This window comes from Puma concolor, chromosome A3, assembly GCF_028749965.1.
Source record: "Puma concolor isolate L17-30 chromosome A3, mPumCon1.1.hap2, whole genome shotgun sequence".
Taxonomy (NCBI): domain Eukaryota; kingdom Metazoa; phylum Chordata; class Mammalia; order Carnivora; family Felidae; genus Puma; species Puma concolor.
This window is the reverse complement of record NC_141669.1, coordinates 39,840,132-39,859,583: the sequence shown is the minus strand read 5'-3', so window position 1 is coordinate 39,859,583 and position 19,452 is coordinate 39,840,132. Positions and strand designations below refer to the sequence as shown.

The window sequence follows — 19,452 nt, the reverse complement described above, 5'->3', positions numbered from 1 at the left end:
GTAAGAAGAAACCTTGACCCTTGTCAAGTCAGAGGCCAGTGCAGTGATGTGCACGTGAAGATGGGTTTTGAAATTGGAGCCCTATCCAATTTCAGTTTCTAAAAGGAAAAGCTTCCTAAGTTATGTATTTGTAATACATGGTGACTGCACTGAGAAAATTTTCATCTTTCTGCTTTCAGTCAGCTAATCTGTGTGCCAGGCATCATGGTGAAGGACAGCCCTGTAAAGTAGGCTTCATTATTCTCATTTACAGTTGAGGAAACTGAACTCGAAGAGCTTAAATAATGTGCTAGGAAGTGTCAGAGACCAGATTCAGACCAAGGTCTGCCACCAAAGCCCAGTACCCTTAGGCACTGTGCTGGTGTTGCCATTCCTCTCCAAATCTTTTCCTTGGTATGGTGAGTCACCACTGTAAAACAGCAGATTCCTGCTTTATTCCCTCTGTCCTTCCCTCCGTCTTTCCAACAGATATTTACTGAATACTAAATATGTGCTAGACATTGGTGAGTATTACTGTCAGTCATAGGACTGACCTAGCTGTTTTGAAATATTAAGTCCTAACGGCATCATTCATTCATGCATTCCACCAGTCTTATTTGAGCATCTGCTGTGTGCCTTGTTTTATAAGGTTTAACAGTGGACACAAGATCAGGGTCTGCCTGTAGGTGTGTATGATTCCTTGTGAGAAAACTGACAATAAAAAAGTATCTTAAATGAACTTTGACAGTGCAGTGTCCTAAAGCAATGGCGGGTACAAACAAACATAGAAATATGATGAAGCACAGCGGGATGCTTTTTGGGGCACTGCTTTGGAAAGAGTAATCAGAGGTTCTGAGGAGGTGACAATAGAACAGATCTGAGAGTGAAGGGATGGAACCAGTCAGCCACATGGAAACTATGCAGAGGGAATGAATGGCAAGTAAGAAGGTGCAGGCAAGAAAGAGTTTAGAGCGGAAAGGAAGCCAATGTATTTGGAACACTGTGAACAAGTAGAATAAGGGGATCGGGAAGGTTGGTAGAGACCAGACCACACAGAACTCTTCTAGGCAGTGGAGTGCCATGATCTGATTGATTTATATGTTACAGATTGGTCTGTGGTAGAATACATTTTGGGTAGGAGGCAGACCATTTGGACAAACATGGAGGGAAGTCAGGCCAGTTAGAAGACCCATTGTAATCCCATGTGGGGGGAAAATGGTGGTAGTGGTGGAATGTAAAGAAATTGGTTAGATTCTGTAAATATTTTGGAAATAGAGGCAGGATTTACTGGTCCATTGATTGGATTTAGGAAATGAGATGGAGGGTTTTTGTTTTTGTTTTACTTAAGCAGCTCAATGGCTGTTGTACAGAATAAAAATTTATGCAATCTAAATTTCTTCAGTGTGTTACTCTAGGTTTGCAATCAGAATTTCTCTCAAGAAAGTAGTTTAAAAAAAGGTATGTATTAGCATATCAACTCTAAACATAATTCAGAACAAGGAAGGCGGTATGAGGGAAGATCCTTGGTAAAAATGAGCCTCAAGTAAGCATTTTGAAATGACTTGGCAATTAAACTTTGGGAGGGTAATCGTTTTATAGGTGATTACTAGAGAATTATGAAACTGAGTCAAAAAGGACTTTCAGGACTTCTCTAACTTCCTTAGCTTAATGATTAGGAAACTGAGGCTCAGAGAGCCGAAGTTGACCATCCCAAGAATATTCTTAGAATAGGCAAAGCCTCCCCACCTCCAGAGAAATTTTTCTGGGGAACACTAAGTTAATACTTAACCAAAATTGAGTTGACTGAAGTAGTATAATATACGAGCAGATAATTTTATATTTTCATATAGTTTGAAACTGTGCCAAAACTTTGACAGTGATTCAGTAGATTTTTATTTTTCAGATATTTCTGTTTAGCATATATTAGACAGTTTTTTCGAGGCTGCCAGAGTTAAATGTCTGAAAAAGATTCATGAGTAGACTGAATGTAAATCAATATATTCAGAATTGTGTAGTTTTAAAAACTAAGGGAGGTAGTACCTCAAATTTTAGAAGCTAATCTCTAGAAGATGAAGAAACTTTGAAGATTCCTGCGGTTTAGATTTGGTGGTAGGATAAATGTAGAGGTCATTGTGGAATGAAGGAGCTGTGCTGGGGAAGGGCACAGGACTTAAAGTTTAAAGCCCATGCAAAGAGGCTGGTGAGTAAGCGGAATAATTTCCCCTGGTTTTGCTGAAGACTGGTCACGGGGAGTTGAGTTTAATCCCTTCCTTTTTCCCTGGTGGGAAGTTGACGTGTGTGGATAGTAGAAACTGGAAAGAAGAGGGTCCATTATTATATTTTTGTGAAGATAAAACTTCTTGAAAAGAGAAGGTGTCCCAACTTTGTCCCACAGGCTTGTCACGACTTGATATTTTTTGCAGCTTACGGTTGCCTTTGTGACTTGAAGAGCCACATAAAAGCAAGAACCATGTTCTCAACCTTTATTGCGTTGTAGAGGCTTACCCTGGTACCCAGTAGGCACCACTGCCTACAGGAGTCCTAGTGGTCTGGTCCCCTGCCAGCCTGTGCAGTAAGTGCGTGGTAGGCACTTGAGTCATGCGAAACTGAATGCATGTGAAGCTGCCACCGTTTAAAGACTGTCACTTGAAAGCTCACTTTTGTGCATCGCATTTTTAAAGTAATTGCCACATGGCTGCATTTTCCTGACATAATGATTCAGAGGTCTGTAAAAGATCAGCCGGTGATCTTTTATAGGAAGACTCTAGCTTTATGAAAAGCTGGGATGATTTAACAGCCTTCAGATACAAGTCCTTAATTTTGGGACTTTTCAGTTGTTTTGCTGTTTTGTGCTTTTTGTTTGGAAATGGTGTTGTGCTTGTTTAGTACTAAACCAGGCAAATAAATGTGAATCTTGCTAGGACTTCACAATTCTCCAACTAGGTACTTTCCTTTTAATGTCTGTTGGTTTGCTATCTTTTTAGGCCTCTCCTAGTATGTGTCCTGTACAGTCTGTGCCCACAACGGTTTTTAAGGAGATCCTGCTTGGCTGTACGGCAGCAACCCCACCTAGTAAGGACCCGAGGCAGCAGAGCACTCCTCAGGCTGCCAACTCGCCACCCAATCTTGGAGCAAAAATTCCTCAAGGGTAAGTAGGGATATTTGTTAAAGATGTTTAGTCATAGTAGGAGAAAAATGATTTCAGCTGTAGTTCGCTGTGTCTGAGCTTAACCATTGCTCTGGTGGCAAGACTTAACCTGCATTCCGTGGTTCATAGGGTGTTAGTACAGCTACATTCGGCGTCATGACCTGCCGTTCCTCACATCTCAGGTTATCCACAGAGGTTTTTCATTAGAGTTTTCAAATCGGTCAGGTGCCTTTTTGGAGGTGAAAAGGGAAATAGGCATGTAGAACAATGTGGAAAACGTTTTTAAAAAGTGAAGATGTGAGGAAAGGGCAACTTTCTTCACTTGATACAGTGAGAATGGTCAATTGAAATACTGTAGACAGTTGCAGAATAAACGTCTGCTGTGACGAAAAGGGAGCGGAGTGGTTGTATGTGGAAGACTGAGATCAGTGGGAGTGTGCAGAACACGGAGACATGGTGATAGAGAGTAGTTCTTACCAGTCCAGACCTCAAGTATAGGCGGCGGCAGATAAAATATTAAGTCATAGAAATGAGGATGCGCTAGCTGTAGAAGGAATAGGTAACTAGTTTATAGGTGAAAAAAATGAATAAGAAATGTAAAGTGTAATCAGAGTTGAAGTGGCTACAAGGTTATGGAGAAAAGAGTTTAAAAGGAAGACTCTTAGAAGACTCTTAGAAGACTTAGAAGACTCTTAGAAGACTCTTAGAAGGCGGCCTGTGCAGGCAGCTGATAAAGACCTAAGATACAGGTCAGAGAGACAACGATGTAGAAAGGTGGGTTTGGAAGACTGTTGCAATAAGGTGGAAGACTGGTTGAGCACATTGCTTCCTTGGAAGGAAAATGGGCTGCCTGGGATGAGCTTGGAAGGTGGCCACAGAGCAGTCAGATGGAAGGAGGAACAGTCTTTGGGTAGAAAAAGGGAACAGTAAGAAGTTAGGTGCTACCCAAGCCAAATGTCTCATGTGAGTACTTAAATGAAGAAGTTCTTGGGGCACCTGTCTGGCTCAGTCAGTAGTGCCTGTGGCTCTTGATCTCAGGATCGTGAGTTCAATCCCCACGTTGGGCGTAAAGCTTACTTAAAGAAAAGAAAATCTTCTCAAGGAGGAAATCCTGTGTTAGAGACAGAGAAAAAAAAGTATAATAGGAAAAAAAGCACTTTATGTTTTGCTGGGGAAAAAACTTTAAGATGAATTTCAGAGAAACAAAAGTTTTTTAAGGATGCTTCCTATTAAGGTAGGGGATAGGAGAAATACCCCATCATTTTGTGAGCAAGCACGTAATTAGTTGGCTTTTCAGTTGCTTTGGATCTTGATCACTAACCAAACAGGAATGGAATTATCCAGTGTCAGAGCCAGTGACATGTTGTTTGTAGCTGGACTGGGTTTTGTGCTGCTGGTGGTTTTGGTTCCATGAGCTACTGTGTGCTTTAAGGGAAAGCTAAGTTTCGTTATACTGTGATAAATAGAACTAACCTGAAGTAGTTGGAGATTTATGAGCACGTACAGATAGGATTTAGGATTGTATTTTTCTAAGTGTTTAGGATATTTTTGCAGAGCCATTGACTGATTACCTTTAACTCCAGCTCACAGAAACCTATCCTTCATTCTCTAAAATAAGCAGTTTCTTTTCTCTCTCAATAGTGGTTGCCTTAAGGTACCAAACAATTGTTTTTGGGCAGTAGAGGAGCAATAAAAGAGACCTAGATGCTAGTTTTTTGTATTCTCTTTTTCAGATGTCATAAACAGATTTTACCAGAAGAACTTTCTTCCTGTCTAAATACAAAGCCTGAAATACTGAGAACAAAACCAGATGTTGTCTGCAAAGTAGGATTGCTGTCTTCAAAGTTTTCTCAGATTGGAACTGGAGACTTAAAACCCCTTAGTGAACCAAAAGGTAGCTGTACCCAGCTGAAGACTAGCACTGATCAGGAAAACCAGTTGGAATCTGTTTCTCAATCATCGACTGGCCTTCCTAAGGAGTGCTCACCTACAAAGCCTTCTTCTACAGCAGAATTGGAAATTGCCAGTACTCCTGAACTGCAGAAGCACCTAGAATATACGCCTTCCACATCTGATGTCCTTTCAGATAAGCCAGAGGAGAAAGCAGGTGTCAATAGTAATAGCTTTAATAGTTGTGTGGAAAAAAAGATAGAATCTTCAACTTTAGGATGCCGGTCACAGAATTTGAAGGAATCTTCAGTAAAAGTAGATAATGAAAGCTGTTGCACAAGAAACAACAGTAAAATCCAGAATGGTGAGTGTTTCTACATGTCTTTATTGGTAGAAGCTGAGAGATGGTAGTGGGTACATATATGTCTCCTTACTTTATGAGAAGATAATATGAAAGTGACTATTGCAAAAGTTCACATAATTGGGAAAGTTAAAGGAGAAAAGTAGCATCCTAAAATCTTCTTAGAAATGATTACTATTAATATTTTAGTGTACCTGGTTCCATGTGTATTAGAAGTACAGATAAACTATAACACAAATGGGTTTATACCAACAATTTTATCCTGTGAATTAGTGTAAGTGTCTATCAGCCTTTCAGAGGCTGTAAGGGTTCCATTATATATGCATTTATTAGATGACTTAACTGGTTCCTACTAGATGGGTAATTAGGCGGTTCCCAATTTCTGGTTGTAAGAAAATAATTTTGAAACACAACCCAAAGTAATCTGATGATTATTTTATCTTAAGCTTATCACTGATTTTTTGGTAGCATCCACATGGAGTGTTAGAGATGATCGGCACTTTATGCTCATGCAGGTAATTCAGATCTGCAATGTATTTTTAAAGACAGAATTTATACCAGCACCTCTAGAAAAGGGACTTTTGGTTAAAAGATTTTAAGGACAGGGCTATAACACTGGGCAGTCTCCTTGCCTAAGGGGAAATCCTGCTGCACCTACAATTTAAAACTATGTGCTAGCATACCTTATTTTTTATTTTATTTTTTTTGTACTTTGCTTTATTGCACTTTGCAGATACTGCAGTTTTAACTTATTGAAGGTTTGTGGCAACCCTGTGTCAAGAAATCTGTTGGCACCATTTTCCCAACAATATTTGCTCACTTCTAGTCTATATGTCACGTTTTGGTAATTCTTGTGGTATTTCCGACGTTTTCATTATTACCATATTTGTTATGATTGTGATGAGTAATCTTTATGTTACTGTTGTAATTGTTTGGGGGCACCTCAAACTGCACCCATATGAGATGGCGAACTTAGTTGACAGCATGTTGCATTTGTTCTGACTGCTCCACCAGCCAACCATTTCGTCATCTCTCTTCCTCTCTTCAGGCCTGCATATTCTTTGAGACACAAAATTAGTGAAATGAGGCCCAATAATAACTCTACAGTGGCCTCTTCAGCGTTAAAGGGAAAGGAAGAGTCACACGTCTCTCATTTAAATCAAAAGCTAGAAATGGTTAGGCTTAGTGAGGAAGGCATGCTCAAAGCCAAGATAAAAAGCTAGGCCTGTTGTGCCAGACAGGCAAGCTGCAGAACGCAAAGTAAAAATTCTTGAAGGCGATGAAAAGTACTACTACAGTGAACACAAATGATAAGAAAGTAAAACAACCTTATTGCTGACTTGGAGACCGTTTTAGTGGTCTGGATGGAAGAGCAAACCAACCACGACATTCCTTTAAGTCCAGAGCAACGTCATTATTCTCTTTAATTCTCTGAAGGCTAAGAGGTGTGAGGAAGCTGCAGAAAAGTTTGAAGCTATCATAGGTTGGTTTGTGAGGCTTAAGGAAAGAAGTCATTTCCATAACATAAGAGTGCAAAATGAAGCAGCAAATGCTGATGTAGAAGCTGCAGCAAGTTAGCCAAAAAATCTAGCTAAGATAATGAAGGTGGCTAGACTAAACAGATTGGAAGAAGATGCCATCCAGGACTTTGAGAGCTAGGGAGGAGAAATCAATGCCTGATTTGAAAGCTTTAAAGGACAGGCGGACTCCTTTGTTAGGGGCTAATGTAGCTGATGACTTCAAGTTGAAGCCAGTGCTCATTTACCATTCTGAAAATCCTGGGGCCCTTAGATTATGCTAAATCTACTCTGTGCTCTATAAATGGAACAACAAAGCCTGGATGACAGCACATTTGTTTACAACATGGTTTACTGAATATTTTAAGCCCATTGTTGAGACCTACAGCTCCGAAAAAAAGATTCCTTTCAAAATATTACTGCTCATGGACAATGCACCTGTTCACCCAAGAGCTCTGATGGGAGATGTATGAGATTAATGTTGTTTTCATGCCTGCTAACACAGCATCCATTCTGCAGCCCATGGATCAAGGAATAATTTTGACTTGCAAGTCTTACTTAAGTAATATATTTTGTAAGGCTATAGCTGCCATAGATAATGTTTTTTGTTTTTTTTTTTTTAATGGATCCAGGCTGTTGCACGCTTAGTAGACTACGGTATAGTGTAAATATAACTTTCATGTGCACTGGGAAAACAAAATTCATTTGATTTGCTTTGCTGCAATAATTTGCTTTATTGAGGTAGTCTGGAACCACACCCACTGTGTCTCCAAGGTATGCCTATACTCTTTAGAGAAAATGGTACACTGTATTTCATACAGCTTCTGTTAAGTTGGAGGATGCATTCCACTGACGGTAGTTAGCAGAAGTTCCCTTATTAGAATTAGTAGAACTAAATGGCTTCAGTATGTCAGAAAGTTCAGAGCTATTACAATTTAAAAATACCTTTGATAATTGTCAGCTGTGTGGGAAAATGAGCATGAATTTTTGATAGCTTTAAAAAAACTTAATGAGAAACACTATTCACTTGGATAAGTAAGACATGAATATATTCACAATTTGCTTTTACTTCAGGTCTGTGAAGCTAGAGAAAAAAATGGGTGGATTTGACTTGGGCTTTGGATGCTGGGTTGGAGGAGTGGGAAAACCTGTCTTTGACTAATGATACTTCTAGCCCGGCTTCCACGTTCTTGAGGTTTAAGTTGATAGAACAGTTGATTTGCATAAAATTAATTGCATAATATTATACTTTTCCTCTTGAGTTATGTAACTCCCCAAAGAAAGTGAATATTCATAACCATATTTCTGTTCTATTTTTTTTATTCTTTTTGAGTCATCAGGCCTTACGTTCAGCTAGTCTTTGAGGCAAATTATTTTAATATTATGTGAAGAAATAGTAACAATTCTAGATCGATAAGCACATTGTAAGTATATTAATGAGTTATGGAGTCTCACTTTGTCTTAGTATGTTGTACAACTGTGCACCAGCTAAAGTGATTTTAAGAGAAATGAAAAACCTAGTTAAGTGTCCCAGTGCATACTGTCTACTGGAACTCTTGGTTGAAGAACGAGAGGCTGTGATCAGGATCTCTCCACTGTGTCCACTGATACTGCTTGTGGGTATGGAAAAACCTGACTGGAAGTTCTTCTGTCCCCTGCGTTCCTTCTCCGCTTAGGGACTAGAAAACAAAAGCAAGCTGAGTGCAAGAACAGCTCCCTTTTTTCCGTTAGATAGATACATGCCTCCTCAGAAGTTGGCATTGCCTTTTTCCCTTAGCTCTGCTCTGAATTGAGGGAATCAGTTATTGGGTCAACTATTATTGCTCTCCTCACTAAAGAGCTAGATATAGATAGTTCAGCTTGCTTATTTCTACGTATTTCCTCTCATAAGCCAGCGAAGAACAGATAACCTTTGGACTCTTTGCCCATGATCTGTGAAAAACTGGCCCAATTTAAAGGATGATGTTTTTTCAGTATCTGAGTAATTAAAACTCCATCCTTGAACTATTGATCTCTTTATTTTCTGTCCTTCCTTGCTGTACCTTCTCTTTACTGTAACTGAATAAGAATGCTTAAGGGATCATGGCTTGACAGCATCCATTTAGCATTTTACAGTGTGCTTTGGTTCGGCTTTAAGAGAGGTAAGATTGGAACACCTCTATGATCGTTATTAGAGATGCTTATTTTATTTAAAACCATCTTTGCTTTGAGATCTTACGGTTTGTTCCCACAACTACTAACTTCTCCCAGCTGTCTCTCAACTGGCTCCCCAAAAGTTGTTTCTTGGTTTTTGTTTTTTGTTTGTTTGCCAAAGAATCTACTTCCCTGCTTCCTTGGATCCTAAGGAAAGGTCTTTTCTTTCTTTTTATTTTATTTTATTTTATTTTATTTTAATTTTTTAGAGTGTGAGCAGGGGAGGGGCAGAGAGAGGGAGACCCAAAATCCGAAGCAGACTCCAGGCTCTGAGCTGTCAGCACAGAGACCGACGAGGGCCTCGAACCCACAAACCTTGAAATCATGACTTGAGCTGAAGTCGGATGCTTACTTAACTGACTGAGCTACCCAGGCGCCCTCAGAAAGGTCATGTCTGTCAGTTTCATATAAAATACTCCTCAAGGCTCTTGATTTATAAATAGGTTCATTTCTGTGCTGTTTGGGCTGATGCAGCGGACACAAAGATCACTCTTTCCTGTCAAATCTCTACTTTTTCTCCCTTTTTTCTTTATGGTGGTTATTTATTTAAGTAACCTTTATATCCAACACAGGGCTTGAGCTCACAACCCCAAGATCAAGAGTTGCATGCTCTATCAAGTGAGCCAGCCAAGTGCCCCTCTCCCCTTTTCTTTAGAAACTGTGTTAACATTTCCTTTAAGTTATCCTGCCCACTGCAAGTTAAAATTTAAAAAATGTTTTTACTTAAAATCATCATCCTGTTTGTAGTCACTGCTCTTAATCCTGAGTGGAACATACACGTGAAGGAAATTGAAGACCTATCAAAGGTCAAGTGACACCCCTTGGAAGCATTTAGAAGGTAGCTCCTATTTTATAGACCCAGAGGGACTATATGTGGGAAAGCTGTTTGGTTATTATATTTAGAATGGTCAGCTTTTGCACGGTGCTTTGGAAAACACACTTAAACCAGTCTTTGAGTGTGAAAAGTGACAAACTTGACTTGCACACAGACCCCTCTGTTGAGGTGAACCTGTCTCTGTGCATTGCTAATGGAATGAGTTTAAGTATCTGATTTGGAAGAGTCTTCCTAAAATAGTTTTCTTATCTAGGGTTGTGAATAGAAGTACACACTAACTTGGAATTATGAGTCTAGTTGGTGAATTTGGGATTTTAAGTTGCCTTGCCAAATTGATTTACGAAATGAGAATTGTTTCATTTGAGAGAATGAGAGTGTAAGTGGGGGAGGGACAGAGGGAGAGAGAGAATCCCAAACAGGCTCCACACTCAGCGTGGAGCCCATTGTGGGGCTTGATCTCACAACTGTGAGATCATGACTTGAGCTGAAACCAAGATTTGGAGGCTTAACTGACTGAGCCATCCTGGAGCCCTGAGGATTGTTTTATAAAGATAGTAAAACTTTCCAGTTATTCTGATAGTTATCTTATGTTAAGCCATTTTTAGAAATTACAGTTGAACCAGAACTTAAGGAGTTCTCCATTTGGGGAAACTGGTCTTTGGAATAGATTTCAGTCAAATGTTGGTGACTTTTAAAAATTTGAGGGCTCATTTTTTTAATCTTGTGTTTTCCTAGCCCCATCCCGGAAGTCGGTTTTGACAGACCCAGCCAAAGTCAAGAAGCTGCAGCAGAGTGGTGAGGCCTTTGTACAGGATGACTCCTGCGTGAACATTGTTGCACAACTGCCTAAGTGCCGGGAGTGTCGCTTGGACAGTCTCCGCAAGGATAAGGAGCAACAGAAAGACTCACCTGTGTTTTGTCGCTTCTTTCATTTCAGGAGGTGAGGCATTTGGAGAAAAGCTCAGATAATCTGGGCCCGATAGCATACAGTAAATCTAGAACTAAAAAGAGTGCAGATTGTATTTTTAGTCTTTGGGTTTGAGCATCTAGATCTTACTGAATGTTATTTCCTTCTCAATCTCCCTTTCCATTTTTTTTAAAGTAGAGAAACTCAAAAAAAATTCTTATTCTAACACTAACATTATAGAAAAGTGCTGAAGTTTTTAAAAAAAAACCAGTACAAGTAACCACTGTTACTTTCCAGTGCAATTTAGTATTTGATGTGGTCATAAAATATGTTTGAGCTTATCTACTTAGGTATATTGCAGATACTGTTTTGAATCTTAGTTTTCCAGCATGTAGTAGGAACCACTTGATTGTGTTAGCTTTTTTTTTTTTTTTACAAAATCTTTGAAAAAATAGGTGGGTGTGACAGTGTTTGAAAATTCACTTAACCAGTTTTCTTATTGGCATTAAGATCATTTTGTGGTTTTTGCCACTGAAAATAATACAGTAACAATCATCTCCTTGGCCCCATTTCTCACTGTTTACTTTGGAAGGATTACTGGAAGTGGCATTACTGGGTCAGAAGCAGTGTGTGTTTAAGACTTTGATACGTATGTTCTGCCAAATTGCCCTACAAGAGGGCTGCACCTGTGTCCATGCCCCATGGCATTAGTTGAGATTTCCTATCTCTGTGCAGTTTTGCCAGCAGGAAGAGGTGTATCTTTTTAAAAAATCTTTTCTAATTGTATAGGCAAAATCTTTTATTTTGACATTGTATTTTTTTTTTTCAACGTTTATTTATTTTTGGGACAGAGAGAGACAGAGCATGAACGGGCGAGGGGCAGAGAGAGAGGGAGACACAGAATCGGAAACAGGCTCCAGGCTCTGAGCCATCAGCCCAGAGCCCGACGTGGGGCTCGAACTCACGGACCGTGAGATCGTGACCTGGTTGAAGTCGGATGCTTAACCGACTGCGCCACCCAGGCGCCCCTTGACATTGTATTTTTAAGTCAAATTAATTTTCTCTAAATTTTTCTATCCTTAGTGAAGAAAAAGGCTGTTTCTTGATATATCAGTGAGCAGTGTTGTTCTGGATGTAGATTCACTTTAGGTAGGATTCACTTTCTCAGAAATGTAGACGCTCTTAGGCTCAACTAGTTCTGATCCTAAACAGGTGTTGACTTGTATTTCTTCCTATTCACCCCCTCCTCTTTAGTTTTATCAAGATTAAAGAGTGATGAATAACTGAATTAAATGCACAGATATTTCAGGTCATTGACTATATCTGTTCTGGTAACTTTCAGATTCAGTCTTATTTAATGAACTCTAGCGTTTTTTAGGTGGTAGTTTGCCCCATTTGTTCCTGAGTAAATTGCAAAAGCACCATGATAAAGTGTGTGTCTAGTATTTAGTACTGTAATAACTGTTAGCATGTTACCATACCCATATATTAGTGTATATTTTAAATAACACCTGGCCCAGAATAAGTTCTTAATACAGATTAGCTCTATTCTACTTCCTGTCTGGAGAGTTTTTTTATACAAGTAAGTGTGTGAAGATGCATATGCAGTGGGTTCTGATACATGTTTTTTAGAGAACACAAAATATGCGTTGTACAGATCTTTGTATTTCCTTTTTTTTTTTTTTTTTTTTTTTAATGTTTACTTTTAAGAGAGAGAGTGTGAGCAGGGGAGGGGCAGAGGGAGAGAGGGAGACACAGAGTCTGAAGCAGGCTCCAGGCTGTGAGCTGTCAGCACAGAGCCCCAAGCAGGGCTCGAACTCACAAACCATGAGATCATGACCGTGCCGAAGTTGGACACTTAACCGACTGAGCCACCCAGGCTCCCCAGGTTTTGGTATAAGTTGCAGAGGCCTTATAGGGAGGGGATAGTTTTTTCTTTTGAATATTACTGGAGCTTTTTTTTTTTTTTTTTTTTACAATGTTTGTTTATTTTTTGAGAGAGAGACAGAGACAGAATGCGAGCAGGGGAGGGGCAAGAGAGAGAGGGAGACACAGAATCTGAAGCAGGCTCCAGGCTGTGAGCTCTCAGCACAGAGCCCGATGCGGAGCTCGAACCCACGAACTGTGAGATCATGTCCTGAGCCAAAGTCAGATGTTTAACCGACTGATCCACTCAGGTGCCCCTGGAGCTTTTTTGTAACCACTGTTTTGTAACCATCTAGAAATCACTCATTTTATGACTTAGCTGTTTTCCTATTTTTGACCTCTTTGAAGGGGAAAGTGCCTTTGCTTAATGTTGCATGGTAGAAGCCAGTCTAGTAGAAATTAGAACAAACCCACCTCTTTGCTAGAAAGAATATCATACTTTAAAGAACAGAGTCTTTTTTCCCCCTGATGTTTAGAGAGAAGTTAAGGCTGTCATTAGCTTCCTCATCAAGTTTGTTTCTCGTTAAATTTTCCTGCAGATAAAATAGGAGGGTTAGAGTTACAGTAGTAAGGCCCAGTTGCCAAATCCTGTTTGCCATCTCCCCCTTTGAAGAGCTTTTCAGATTCATTTTTTAGTATTATGACTATCTGTAATTTGGGCGATCAATTAAAAATTTGCATCTCTCCTTTGGACTGCTTGAAATAAATTTGCCTCTGTTAAGCGACTCTCAGTGTCCTTCCAGTTCATTCTACACTCTTCTGGACAAATGGTTTTTCTAAAATACAACATTAGGTATGTATCATGGACTCAGAGATTTTTGATAGGTGCCCAGTGATCAGTGGAGAAATCAAGATCCTTCATTTTTTTTTTCTTTTGTATGAAATATAGTTTCTTTGACGTGCTTTCTCTTACCTAATATCCACCTGTTCTTAAAGGCCAATGTTAATCACTATCCCTACCACAAAGTCTTAATATTAGCCCCACAAAACTCCCAGTCAGTACTTCCTTCCCTGGCTCCTATAAGATTTAATGATTGTTATGATACCTAACATATCCTACTTCTCTGTGTATATTATGTCTACTTCTGTGTCTCCAACTCAATTGACGTAGAATGTCATTTTGAATAAATTTTGAAAAAATTCAAAACTAACACTTAGGAAACACACTCGGGTGCTAAAGATATTGAAAGAAAATCCTGAGAATGTATTCTGCCTTTTGCTTCACCTTCAGGTACTTAGGTCTGTCTTAACACTGCCTCTCATTCCAGAAGCTTACATAATAATTTGTAGCTCGTATTCATATGGGTGCTGAATTCCTCAAGGATCTATGTGGGCTTGGCTTCAGTGACTGTCTAGAGTTAGCCTTCCTTTGCTGAGCATTATTCTTGAAGCAGTGTTTGTATTCAAATCTGATCAGATTATCTGTCACCTGCTGTTTGGTTTCCGTTTTCTTCTGTGGTGACTTGTGATGGTCCTTGCTATTAAGTCCCAAGTCTGGAAGGTTCAACACCTGCCTCTGGAGGCAGTATGATTATATCTTGGTTGAAGTAAATAGCACTTCTCCCCCACCTCCCTCTCCGCATCTTCTGAGGGAAAACTTAGAAATTTAAAAATTTTTTAAATCTTTCCACTGATGTTGCTAAGTAACAATTGGCTGTAATTAGCCATGGAGATTATAGAAAACTGGGAAGGAATTTGATTTAAATAGTAACTATAAGGCGTAAATCATTTCTTTGTATGTGTGTAACATGCTTTTTCCCCTCCACTTCCTCTAGGTTACAGTTCAACAAACATGGTGTATTGCGGGTGGAAGGGTTCTTAACACCAAACAAGTACGACAGTGAAGCAATTGGCTTGTGGTTGCCTTTAACCAAAAACGTTGTGGGGACTGATTTGGACACTGCAAAGTATATCCTGGCCAACATTGGAGACCACTTCTGTCAAATGGTGATTTCTGAAAAGGAAGCTATGTCAACTATTGAGCCACACAGTAAGAGCATCTCTTAGGGGGTAGGATTTTTGAGTCCAACTTGATTTGTTCCTAAATGACACCTAAGTTCTAATTTGCATGGGTTTCATTTTCATCCAGAGGTTTAGATGACTTTGGTATAGTGAGGTTGCGTTTTCCCTTTTATAATTTTTATAAGGTTCTGCCTGTTGGTCAGAGTCAGTCACTTGTCGTTGGGGTTGGTTTTGGAGTAGTTACCAAAGGAGTGGAACTCTTTGTTAAGGAAGGTGAAGTAATGGTGGAATTTGCACAGCCTTATCAGCAGTGTGGGCTCATCAAAAGGTGATGAGGCCTCTCTGGTTGGGTTATTTTTCAGACGAAGGCTCTTCTTTGTTTTTAAGTTTGTTTTGAGATAGAGTGCACGTGCACAAGCAGGGAGGGGTAGAGGATGAGAGAGAGCGAGAATTCCAAGCGGGATCCACACAGTAAATGCAGAGCCCAGCATGAGGCTCGATCTTAACTGTGGGATCATGACCTGAGCTGAAATCGAGTCGGGCACTTAACCGACTGAGCCGCCGAAGTGTCCCTAAGGCAAAGGTTCTTAATCAGGAATTCATTTCAAAGAAAATAGACTTAACTGAAAAATCAGAGTCTAGGGAGCTGGGTCCCAGGCATGAGAATGGGAACAAGTTCAGATGAAAAGGATTCTGTTAGAGTCAGGGTTTTAACAGAATATATGGAGGTTCCAGCTGGATGAGTGCCAGTGTCTTCCACTCTCTGAGAGCACTCTCACACTGATCTGGCGGCCCAGTAAATCACAGGGATCAGTGTGGGTGACATGAGAGCCAGACCTCCCTCATGATGTCTCAAGATATAATGTCTGGGAGAACAGCAGCACATCCTCCCTTTTTTATGCCTCTGTAGAAGTGAGACATCCCGCCAGAAACACCAAGAAGCAGCTATTTTATTTAAGTCTCACACTTTCTTCCATCATTTTGTCTTCCCCAAATGGTTGCAGTTTAAAAGTGAAGCCTTTCTGTTTCTCTGTAGATATCTTTTCAAACTTTGCATAACCAAATATGTTTCAGTACTGGCATCCACATATACCAGCCTTAAGAATTTTGGTTCTAGCTACCAGAAACTAAAGCTACTGGTTTCAGCACCAAAGTAGTTTGTTGGATAGGTACAGATACTGTTAAATTGCCAAGTCCAAGGAATGGAACTGAGGCATTCCAAGAAGCAGGAGGAATTCAGAGCTAGAAGGAGAATAGGATTGTGGGTTCCAGGAGGAAGCCAAAGTCACACTAAAGAGAGCTGTAGACTCCGTTCTGTTGAAATAATAGAGACTCTTATGAGTCAAGGATCTTATTAAAGTTGTTTTTCCTATAATCTTCTATTTAGGACAAGTGACACTGGTTTCCATTTTTAGTAGAGATAACGGAGTTTCCTTATTAAATACATTTAAGTAAAAGTGGGGTTAAAGAAAAAGTCTTTTTTTTTTTTTTACATGTTTTATTTTATTTTAAAATGTTTATTTTGAGAGAGAGAGTGTGCATGCACGGGGACAGGTAGAGAGAGAGAGAGGGTGAGAGCAAATCCAAAGCAGGGTCCGGGCTGTCAACACAGAGCCTGAAATGGGGCTCTAATCCCACAAATTGTGAGATCATGATGTGAGCCGAAATCAAGAGTCAGTCACTTAACCAACTGAGCCACCCAGCTGCCCCAAGAAAAATTGTTAGTAGTCTAGAAGTATTATATAAACGACTGGAATATAGAAACACTTTTTTGGAATATATTAGTAGCTTCACTCATGAATTAGCAGGACTGTTATAAGCAACTGATGTTTTTTTCTTTGCTCAAGAGAAGTCATTTGAACAATGTATAGAAAAAGGTACAGATAGTTTTCTTTTAAGAGCATAACTAAGAATCTCTGTCCTTGAAGATTTAAATATGATTAACCTTTCCTCCTTGCCTTTTTGATCATCCTGTTCTTCTCTGTGACAAGTTGGTCAGTTGGAGAGAGGAACTCACTGTGAGTGATACTGACAGATGGACCACAAGGTGTTCCAAAAAGGGTTACCCTCTGATCCTGAGATTGGGAAGCAGGTCTCAACCTTTATACATTTAATCCTGTCTCTTCAATGACAAATAATCTTTAAATGGGTGGCTGAGAAATGTAAGAATACTCTGTAATAAAACAGTCTACCTGAATGACCAAGGTGAAGTTCATAAAACCTCATTTGTAAAACGCCTAAGGCTCTGTGTATCGTGCACTGAACTATGACATTATAATGAAATGGCAGAAGTTCACTTAGCAATTGGATTAATTTGGTAAAAGCTGAAGTTGATCATTTATGTTTTGGCCCATCAGAAGCAAGAATGAATAAACCACAGATTGGATTAGGAAAAAGATATTTTCCATAAAATAAGAACATGGCAGTATTGATCCAGTCTTATTCATAAGAGAGACACAGACAGAAAAGTTTTCTGATTAACAGACATTGGGCTTTTGTGTGATCCAGGAAAATGTCCTCCTTTTGCATATACTCCTGAAGCTTTCTGATACCTGATTTGGCACTCCTCCTTACTAGGGGAGGGGAATGATGGTCTGCTCAGTCCTGTAAGGCTGCCCCATCCAGTTATCAGGGCTTGGCCACTGCAACAGAAAATATTAGTTTGTAGAATCTTGGATTATGCATCAACCTGTTGGATATTTGGTTAGTGTGAGTCAGACCTGGATGCCTGCATCACTACTGGCACTAAAAACATCAAGTTTCTGATTCTGGCCAATGAAGGAACCAACTGTGTACTGTTGTGCCCCCTTCAAGTTAATGTTCCCTAAGGAACAGGTTCCCTAAGACCTTGGGGCTTTTTCCAGGCTGTATGAGTGGATTCAAGGCCTGTGTGAATAACCTGACAATCTATGTTGGGCTGGCGGATCTGAGTCATTCTTGTTTCCTTTGGAGAAAGTATTGTCCACGCTGTCTTCAGATTCGGAAAGGGGCTCATGATCCAAACAAAAGGTGAAAGAACCACTGCTCTGTATACCTGTGTCTTATTGCAGCTTCTGTAATTACTCATGCTTCTTCCATTGATTTATTCAGCAGTACTTATGTGCTAGCGGTATGCAGAGTGGGTTTGGTATAAGGCACAGTCCAAGCAGGGATTCTGCATGGACAGAGTTTAGTCTCCTAGGAGGAGGTAAAACTACACTTGACTGTATACAGTGTGAAGAAGCTTGAGTCTGAAATACAAATACAAGTTGATGGGAGTGCTGAAGGAATCCAGGAGAGTGTCATGGTGGAGGGTGGAGAGGTTGGGGGGGCATTTGAGATGGTGTTTGAAGGCTAAACAAAGTTGATGAGAACTCCAGTGAGAGGGAGGAATGATGTCAACTTCTCTCCCCTTTCATGTTTTACTTCAGAAGCACTCTCCTCCCCAGGACTAAGTGATTTATTGATTTTTGTAGGACAGGTTGCTTGGAAGCGAGCTGTCAAAGGTGTTCGGGAAATGTGTGACGTATGTGACACCACCATCTTCAACCTGCACTGGGTGTGTCCTAGGTGTGGGTTTGGAGTGTGTGTGGATTGCTACCGGATGAAGAGGAAGAATTGCCAACAAGGTTAGAAATGACTTGATTCTCTCCTTCAAGCCCCCCTTACACAAATTAAGCCGTTTATTGATTTGTGATTGATGGATTTCTGAAGCATTTAGGGCCAGAGTCCATGGGGAGCAATTACTACAAATCATTTCTTTGTAGGTGCTGCCTACAAGACTTTCTCTTGGCTAAGATGTGTGAAGAGTCAGATACATGAACCAGAGAACCTGATGCCTACACAGATCATTCCTGGAAAAGGTATTTCGTGCAGTGCAGTGGTTTTCTTTTCCCCTTGTTCTGGTTAACTCAGGGGCTGGTGATTGGTTTTACTTTCTGTAGTATAATTACCTGCTAACTCACTTTAGTGTGTATCGTAAATTGTCCAAAAATGTGTTAAGTAATGCCCCCAAAACGTTTTGATTAAGGTCTTGTGAATCATTTTGTAGAAGGAAGGAAAATAATGCTTTTGTGGGGGAAGGCATACTTAGGATGAAAAGGAGGAAATATAAGCACCATGCTGCTAAAAAAAAAAAAAAAAAAAAAAAAAAAAAAAAAAAAAGAAAGGAAGAAAGGAAAAAGTAATTCTGTTGGAAGTACCAGTTTCTACTTTGTAATATTGAGGTTGATAGTACCTAATACCCTTGTTCAGATGTTTGTCTCTGCTCCCCCCTTTTTTTGTAGCCCTCTATGATGTTGGAGACATTGTTCATTCAGTGAGAGCAAAATGGGGAATAAAAGCAAATTGTCCCTGTTCAAACAGGCAATTCAAACTCTTTTCAAAGCCAGCCTCAAAGGAAGACATAAAACAGGTATTACTGTTTATGCTAGATTCACCAACCTTGAGATTGTTGTCTGTCTTTTCAAATAACCCAAGGATTCCTATAGTGTATTTGAAAGGAACATGGGGACAGTGGTCCGTGGAAAGAGGCAAGTCATATATTTCATGTGACACTTCTTAGACCCATTCTCCCTTTCCACATTATTTTTGTGGACCTCATCTGTAGTCTCTTTTAGTAGGTTTTAATTTTTGTTCCTTGAAAAAGCAAAAACGTTTGGGGCGCCTGGGTGGCGCAGTCGGTTAAGCGTCCGACTTCAGCCAGGTCACGATCTCACCGTCTGTGAGTTCGAGCCCCGCGTCGGGCTCTGGGCT

At 40.0% G+C, this 19,452-nt stretch overlaps 1 protein-coding gene across 4 annotated transcripts in view; it reads left to right on the top strand.

Annotated features, from left to right (window-relative positions):
- The window catches only part of KDM3A (lysine demethylase 3A), a 54,129-nt gene that overhangs the window by 16,516 nt on the left and 18,161 nt on the right, over nucleotides 1-19,452 (top strand). For all 4 annotated transcript variants that reach the window (XM_086700648.1, XM_086700646.1, XM_086700647.1 and 1 more), the window contains exons 9-15: nucleotides 2,964-3,127; nucleotides 4,861-5,381; nucleotides 10,659-10,863; nucleotides 14,532-14,746; nucleotides 18,174-18,326; nucleotides 18,465-18,560; nucleotides 18,984-19,111. In XM_086700648.1, coding sequence (XP_086556774.1) covers nucleotides 2,964-3,127; nucleotides 4,861-5,381; nucleotides 10,659-10,863; nucleotides 14,532-14,746; nucleotides 18,174-18,326; nucleotides 18,465-18,560; nucleotides 18,984-19,111 — 1,482 coding nt within the window. The remainder of the gene's footprint in view (nucleotides 1-2,963; nucleotides 3,128-4,860; nucleotides 5,382-10,658; nucleotides 10,864-14,531; nucleotides 14,747-18,173; nucleotides 18,327-18,464; nucleotides 18,561-18,983; nucleotides 19,112-19,452) is intronic.